Raw genomic sequence first — 8532 nt, forward strand, 5'->3', positions numbered from 1 at the left:
CTCTCTTCCGGAAGGAAGGAATATGCCGCATGAAGAATTCATATAGTTCTAGCACAACAGTATGTGCTATTTCTTTTTTTTTTAAAGGAGGATTACCCCCGGCTTCTGCATCGGCATGATGTGCACAGTTATCTTTATTAATTATTCATCAGAGCATGACAAAATGAATACAAGGATCAATCCAAAGCCACCTTTTCGGCAAACAAAGTCGCTACACCTATAAGTATACTGATGTGCCATGTCCGCATAACATACACTATCTAATCCGGTGGCTGTAAGCCCAGCCGGTCTAGACGTCCCATAACATGCATTGCATGCGCGCGCTCTAGGATCCGCCATGCCATCTCCCGCCATCCCATCTTCAGGAGAAATCGCTCTATAGATCTTGCCAGTCACATCTGCCATCACGTCACCGCGACACCAGACAGCACCACATGCCTGCGCGCGTCCATCAAACCACGTCCAATTCTAAGACTCCAGTGCTCCACGCCGTCGAGACCCACCGTCTTCAATGCGACGACGTAACACCACTCCACCTGTTGGCCCCTCTAATGAGCCTCTGCTCCAAAAGGATGCCCTCAAGAGGGAGAACGACACTATAGTCTTCGTCATCATCTGATCCGAGAGACCCAGATCTAGGGTTTCCCCTGAAATAGCTGCCACCTAGAGGAGAAGGGGCACACCATCTGCAACTGCCCACACGCCCAAGCGTGATGGCATCTTCCATGTGTTTTATCGGATGTTTGTTTATCTATAAAACCTTCCACTCTCCCTAAAAAACCAAGGACTTGGATGATTCCAAAATTTCCATACAAATGCAACCCGTGAAAATGTTGAGATATGTTCTTACACATGCTCACCGCCAGTGGCGGATCCGGGACCCATGCCGGTGGGGCCTAGGCCTGGGGCACGAGAATGATTTACTTCGTTGACCGCGGCTTATTGAGCACTGTAGCTGCACTGTAGCGCCTGGGGCCTGGGCTTGGCCCAATCCTGGGTCCGCCCCTGCTCACCGCCTAAAGGAGATACAAAAGAAATATTCTAAATGGCAGAAAAATCTTGAGATTTTGAAATCTAAATCATGTACTCATTCCGTCCCAAAATAAGTGTTTCAACTTTAATACAGTTTTGTACTAAAGCTAATACAGAGTTGAGACACTTATTTTGAGACGGAGGATATGTATTTTTCGTTATGTTTCGGATTGTATCTCGAGAAGTGTGTGTTGTCTAGTGTAAAAAATGTTCTTATATTATGAAACGGGGAGTCTTATTGTTTGATTAATTAATAAAGCCGGCATTCTGTAAAGAAACCTTTCAGCAGGGGTGTATTCGTAAAAGTTTTGCATTACCGGCTTGGGTCCCAATAATTTGTATCCATAGGTTGGTCAAACAGCTCAAACCATACCAACCAAGCAAGCAAGCAATCCCCACACCGCTAGAGCTACAGCTTCCACCGGCGTCAAAAGAAAACACCAATTATTGCCCCGGCGACTCGACGTCCGGCGGCCGGCGGAGTGCAGATCTACGGCTGTGCGGTGGCGTGGGCAGTTGGGGAAGAGTACCCTGTCCTTGCTCCCCACACGACACCGCTCCCCGGCGGCGTTGACCGAGCTCGGAGCTGAGGCGAGGCGGCCGGCGGAGTGCAGATGGCGGCGGCTCTCGGCTCGGCGGCCACGCTCCTCGGCAAGGTGTTCACTATGCTGTCCGCCGCCCCGGTGGCGGCGTACGTGGACAGCCTGGAGCTCGGCCACAACTCCCAGCAGATCAGGGCCAAGCTCGCGCACACGCGAGGCCTGCTGCACAACGCCCAAGCCCAGGTGAGCGACGTCGGCCACAACCCTGGACTGCAGGAGCTGCTGCCGGCGCTGAGCAGGAACGCCGACGAGGCGGAGGATCTGCTGGATGAGCTCCACTACTTCCAGATCCATGACAGGCTCCACGCCACCAACTACGCCGCCACCCAGGCCAATTTTCTCCGTCATGCTCGCAATGCTCTCCGCCACACTGCCACCAGCAGCTGGGCCGCATGCTTTTCTTGTTCCTCTGCACAAGATGATAGTGATTCTACCAGTGGGGATGATGAGTTACGTTTCCACCGAGTGATCTTCTCCAGAAAATTCAAGTCGGTGTTACAGGACATGCAGACGCACTGTGATTCCGTCTCTGATTTGCTTGGCAATATCCCAAGCAACAGCATGCCAGTTGCTGTACACCGGCCGCAGATTGGATCCACAATTATACAAGATACATTGTATGGCAGGAGACACACTTTTGAGGAAACTGTCAACCGTATCATCAGCTGCAAACACCCTGTTTCTGTTCTTCCTATAGTTGGTCCAGGGGGTATTGGAAAGACAACTTTTGCTCAACATCTGTATAATGATGCAAGGACTGAAGAGCACTTCCAAGTCAGGGTCTGGGTGTGTGTATCCACTGATTTCAATGTGCTTAAGCTCACCAGGGAGATCCTTGCCTGCATACCTGCAACTGAAGAAGGAGGAAGCAGCAGTGTTGCAAATGAAACAACCAATTTAGATCATCTTCAGAGATCCATTGTGCGCCGTCTCAAGTCCAAGAGGTTTCTAATTGTCTTGGACGATATATGGAAATGTGACAGTCAGGATCAGTGGAAAACCTTGTTAGCTCCCTTCACAAAGGGGGAAACCAAAGGAAGCATGCTACTTGTCACAACTCGATTCCCAAAGCTAGCACAAATGATGGAAACAATTGATCCACTAGAGCTGCTAGGTTTGGAGTCTAATGACTTCTTCACATTCTTTGAAGCATGTATATTTGGTGAAGACAACAAGCCAGAGCATTTCGAAGATGAGTTAGCTGGTATTGCACAAAAAATTGCAGACAAGCTAAAGGGTTCCCCGCTGGCAGCCAAAACAGTTGGTAGACTATTGCACAAGGACCTTTCTCAGAAACATTGGAATGGAGTTCTTGAAAAGGGTGAGTGGCTAAAGCAGCAAAATAAGGATGATATCATGCCATCTTTAAAGATTAGCTATGATTGCCTCCCTTTTGATCTGAAGAAATGCTTTTCCTATTGTGGCCTTTTCCCTGAAGATCATAGATTCACTTCTTCAGAAATCAATCATTTCTGGGTTGCAATAGGCATCATAGACTCTAATCACCAAGGCGATAGGAATTACTTGGAAGAACTAGTGGACAATGGTTTTCTCATGAAGGAATTCGATTGGCGTGGTCAATGCTGGTATGTAATGCATGATTTAATGCATGAGCTATCTAACAGTGTTTCTGCACAAGAATGCCTCAACATAAGTGGCTTAGATTTCAGTGCTGATGCCATCCCGCGATCTGTCCGACACTTATCTATCAATGTAGAAGACAGATATGATGCAAATTTTGAGGAAGAAATGTCTAAATTAAGGGAGAAGATAGACATTGCTAATGTGCGGACTTTGATGATTTTTAGAGAATATGAAGAAGAAAGAACCGCCAAGATATTGAAAGATAGCTTCAAGGAAATAAATAGTCTGCGTGTCCTATTTATAGTGGTGAAGTCTGCACAATCTTTTCTGGATATGTTTTCAAAACTTATCCACCTCCAGTACCTCAAAATTAGTTCACCTCACATTGACAGGGAAATGAGGTTACCTAGTACACTATCAAGATTTTATCACTTGAAATTCCTGGACCTAGATGATTGGAATGGTCGTTCTGATTTGCCTGAAGACTTTAGCCACCTTGAGAATTTACATGATTTCCGTGCTGGAAGTGAACTCCACTCCAATATTCGCAATGTTGGAAAGATGAAGCATCTACAGAGGCTAAAAGTATTCCATGTCAGGAAGGAGAGCATGGGATTTGAACTGACAGAACTTGGGGCATTGACAGAGCTTGAAGGAGGACTGATTATACGTGGTCTTGAACACGTGGCAACCAAGGAGGAAGCTACTGCAGCCAAACTGGTGTTGAAAAGGAACCTGAAGGAGTTGGAATTACTCTGGGACAGAGATCAACCAACTACAGATGCTGATATTCTTGATGCTCTTCAACCACACTCTAATCTTAGAGTACTTACAATTGCAAATCATGGTGGTATGATTGGTCCTAGCTGGTTGTGTCTTGACATCTGGTTGACAAGTCTAGAGACTCTCACTCTAGAAGGCGTATCTTGGAGCAACCTCCCACCTTTTGGGAAGCTACCAAATCTCAAGGGCCTCTATTTGAATAAAATTTCTGGAATGCATCAGTTTGGGCCTCTATGTGGTGGCGCTCCAGGGAAATGTTTTATGCGCTTGAAGAAAGTTGGGTTTTATGAGATGCCAGAACTTGCTGAATGGGTTGTGGAACCTAATTGCCATTCCTTTCCAAGTCTTGAAGAAATCGAGTGCTTCAGTTGTCCCAACCTCCGTGTGATGCCCTTCTCTGAGGTATCTTGCACCAATTTGCGCAGTCTTTATGTTTTTGGGTGCCCCAAGATGTCTCTGCCCACCATGCCTCACACCTCCACACTGACAGATTTGGTTGTTGGAATAGGTGATTCAGAAGGGTTGCGTTATGATGGAAAGAAATTGGTTGTTAGTGGGTATGGCGGTGCTTTGGCCTCCCACAATCTGGATAAAGTAGAAGATATGATTGTCAACAGATGCGACGGTTTGTTCCCTGAAGATTTGGATGGCAGTTTTGTCTTCCGTTCAGTTAAGAATCTCACATTACATGTATCTCGTCTTACCAGCAGCAAATCATCATCGTCAAAAGTGTTAAACTGTTTCCCAGCTCTTTCTGTGTTGCACATAGATCACTGTGAGGAGGAATGTGTAATGCAGTTCCCATCATCCAGCTCACTGCAGAAAGTTAACTTCTCATACTGCAAGGGCCTGATTCTTGTGCCTCTGGAGAAGGAGAATGGAGGAGGAACTCAGGAGGACAACTCATTGCTCCAATCATTAACAATAAAGGGATGTGGCAAACTCTTCTCCCGTTGGCCCATGGGAATGGGAGAATCAGAGACCATTTGCCCTTTCCCTGCTTCCCTGAAGAAACTTGATGTCGAAGGAGAGCCAAGCATGAAGTCAATGGCTCTGCTCTCAAACCTCACGTCTCTCACCAGTCTAAAGCTAGAGGAGTGCGGTAATTTAACAGTGGATGGATTCAATCCTCTCATCGCAGTCAACCTCATACAACTGCAAGTGCATAGGTGCAACACCTTAGCAGCAGATATGCTCTCAGAGGCGGCCTCTCACTCTCAGAGGGCCAAATTATTGCCTGCAGGTTACATCTCTAGATTGGAGGTACTTATCATGGAAGACATGTGTGGATTGCTTGTTGCTCCTATTTGCAATCTCCTCGCCCCAGCCCTCCACACACTTGTATTTGGTTCTGATGGGAGGATGGAAAGCTTCACGGAAGAGCAGGAGAAAGCGCTGCAGCTCCTCACCTCCCTCCAGCGTCTAGTATTTTCCAAATGCGGGGTTCTGCAGTCCCTTCCTCAAGGGTTACATCGCCTTTCTTCTCTCAAGGAGTTATATGTCATTGGGTGTCTAAAAATCCAATCGTTGCCCAAGGAGGGCCTCCCGCTTTCGCTGAGAACACTCGCAGTCGCCTCCAGCACTGAGATATACGAGCAAATTGAGAAAATCAAAAGAAGCAACCCAGATTTATCCGTCTCGTATTGCTAACTACACCCAAGGTAACACTTGTCGCCTCCCTATTTTGATTGTTTCTCTATTTCTGATGAAACGAGGTTTATTCGCCATCCATATATATTTCTGCCTCATCTTAATCACTGTTGTCAAATCTTACAGACTAGCAGGTTTCACTGTTGCAATCAATCTTTTGTGCACACAGGTTGTGAAACCTGCACATTAATCAGCAGGTCAGGTGCGAGATACAACAACTGACTCTTCATTCTGCATGCAATGCTAGCTGTTAACTCTTCATTACTGCTGCTACATGATGGATATTTCTCTGCAAGTCAATATATGTCACACTTTGTTCTCATTTTTGGGTTTTCCCTACTACCTAATATAATGCTCAAATAGGAGTGTTGTGCACTGAAACATTGTAATCTCTGATGAATTGCTCGAATCTGCCTGTCACCACCAGAATGTTGTTGCTTTGTAAGGGTACGGGCCACATTCCACAAGCACCACCTGATATAATTGTGTTGCGTGTTTGCAGAACATCGATGTAAGTAATGTCTCGCAGTGGGATGTCCTTCCTTCCTTTAAAGAAGTGGGCTTTGTGGATACAGCAGCGAAGAGAACAGAGCATTCCAAAGACATCCAAAGTGTGCAAAGGTGCGAGGTGCTTGCTGGGATTCAGCTTCAGCCTCGCTCGCAAGACTTGACAAGAAAGTTTTGTGTATTCGCCGGCCTCTGTAAATGAAATTGGTACGGCAGTAGAATTGTGTTTCTTCTACAGTCGAGTAAATTCCTTGCATTTTGGAACAAGTAGAAACTCTATGGGATGGGCCCATTTCTGAACAAGTAGATACATTATTATTATTATTATTATTATTATTATTATTATTACTACTAAAAACGATTCCAAGCAAAGTCAGGCATTGATGCCGAACAAATCGGCTTAAGAAAACGAGGCATCTGCTATCCCAAACTAGTAGGTATTTCCCTCGCTCCTTGCTGGTCGACTGAGTAGAGGCAAAGCAAGTGCTGCTCTTGCGTGCTAGCAGAGGAAGTATTTGTTCTCTCTCTCTCACACACACAGAGACACTTGCTCTTATACACAAGCAAGTACTAGTATACAATGCCACAATGCTCGTGCCATCCCACGAACGAATCAGTATGGAACCGTTAAGCACTTGAGCTGCTAATCTCGCTAACCTGCTAACTGTCCAAACTGATAGAGAACTACCGACACAGCTGCCATGGCAGCAAAACTAACTGAATTTTCTGAAACTCTGAAGCTACTCAACTTGCAAGGTTTATTCTAACATGCAGCCCCCGAAAAAGGCATTTTCTCGGTCCAAAAAGTACATACGTGTTTTGGACCTGAGTGAACATTCAGCTAAAGGCCAATCTGCTCCAAGTAGCGTGGTGCTGCCACATTCCACTAGTCATTTGATAAAGCTAATTAGATATCTTGATGCCACAGGCTTGCCGATAACATCACTTCCTGGGGATTTTCATGCACTTCAAACACATGGAGACTCTTATTTTTTCATATCACCAATTAAGATTGTTTGTAAGCATTTCCGCACTAGTGTGAGCCTCATGCAGTCGCACATGGTTGTTGTAGCAGTCCTCGATCCTCATCCAAAAATTTCCTTTGTTTGGTCGGCGCCGACCGTGGCATCAAGAGAGATGTTAATCCAAGCTTCACACAAGGAAACATCTTCTTGGGTCTTGTAGCTGCACGACCTAGTTTCCCTCTTTTAAGGCTTGAGTGTCTACATCTATTTCACATTTCTCCTCATCTCCGGGGTATATGGCATTGACATGGCAAGGTCATCGTGGCCGAGTGTGTGACTTCCATTCAATTATTGACACATAAAATTGTCCACATCATTATTCAATTGCTCGCTAGAAAAGCAAAGAAACAACCTAGCCATCAATATCACATCACCCATCAATTTCTAGAGCATTTGGAAAACAAAAGTGAACCACTTGGATTTTTTGTACCTCGTGGGCATTTCATCGAGCATGTCGGCGTTGCTCCGTGTCTCATCCGAATCCGGCTTTGGCGTCGGCCACCGGAGGTGGAGGGGTGGTGGCACGGCTGTTGCATGCACCAGCATAGTTGTCCGCGCCGTGGGATGCCGAGCGAGGAGCTTCCCGGTGATCTTCTTCTTCTTCTTTGACTGACAACTTTGCCTGAAAGCATGAAGAACCTCGCTACCCTTAAAAAACTGTGGCTGATAAAGTGCAATGGCCTCGAGATATTACCGGAATGGATTGGACAGTTGACTTCCCTACTGCTCCCAAGTGGATGATACCATGCATCAACACTTTTTCTTTCCTTGTGTGCATCATTTGTTGTAGCTAATCTTGTTAACATTGAGAAACTGAACTAGCATCCAAGAAGTAATTAAGGATGGTTGGCTGCACAACTGACTTGCCTTATTCATTATCTGCTACTTGCTTAAATTAAAAATTCATCTCTTCAAGCAGGCAATTTTTCATTGCGCAGTAACATCTAATAGCTGACATCCACATGACCTGGTCAGCTATGCGTGCACGCTCACATCGCTGCTCTGTACTTGCTGAATCTCACTCAAGACTAATATCACAATGTGCAAGAAATGAGGCAGAGCTCAAGGGAGTGGACAGTTGCAAGGAGCAGTTTCTTTCAGACCAAGCTCTTCTCGCTGGGATTCTCAAGGAGCATATACATTTATTTTGATGGTGGAAGTAAGAGCACTAATTAAAGTCCTGACTGACTGACTAATGTTGTTCTAGTCTACTAGTGCATGTTTTTTAGATCCATCTTGCGATTTTATCCTTTCCTTGATTCCGCGAGTATTTCTTTTTGTTTTCTTGCACTACTTAATTTTTGTTGATCAAGTGCAAAGGCCTGGTGATATTACCAGAATGGTTGGGA

General features: G+C 45.6%; 1 protein-coding gene across 3 annotated transcripts; it reads left to right on the forward strand.

Annotated features, from left to right (window-relative positions):
- Positions 1–1411: 1411 nt before the first annotated feature.
- Positions 1412–6516, forward strand: LOC123124005 (putative disease resistance protein RGA1). Of its 3 annotated transcripts, none has more exons than XM_044544697.1 (3): positions 1412–5662; positions 5778–5853; positions 6154–6516. In XM_044544697.1, the coding sequence occupies exon 1, from the start codon at positions 1647–1649 to the stop codon at positions 5649–5651; it is 4005 nt and encodes a 1334-aa protein (XP_044400632.1). In that variant the 5' UTR covers positions 1412–1646; the 3' UTR covers positions 5652–5662; positions 5778–5853; positions 6154–6516. The 3 variants fall into 3 exon arrangements, with proteins under 3 accessions (XP_044400632.1, XP_044400633.1, XP_044400634.1); XM_044544698.1 differs by having other exon boundaries at positions 5778–5848; XM_044544699.1 differs by lacking the exons at positions 5778–5853; positions 6154–6516 and having other exon boundaries at positions 1412–4403; positions 4510–4841.
- Positions 6517–8532: the final 2016 nt, after the last annotated feature.

This window comes from Triticum aestivum, chromosome 5D (assembly GCF_018294505.1).
Source record: "Triticum aestivum cultivar Chinese Spring chromosome 5D, IWGSC CS RefSeq v2.1, whole genome shotgun sequence".
NCBI classification, from domain to species: domain Eukaryota; kingdom Viridiplantae; phylum Streptophyta; class Magnoliopsida; order Poales; family Poaceae; genus Triticum; species Triticum aestivum.

Excerpts from the sequence above, each read along its gene's own strand:
- LOC123124005 (XM_044544697.1), top strand. The coding sequence starts at position 1,647 with ATGGCGGCGGCTCTCGGCTCGGCGGCCACGCTCCTCGGCAAGGTGTTC.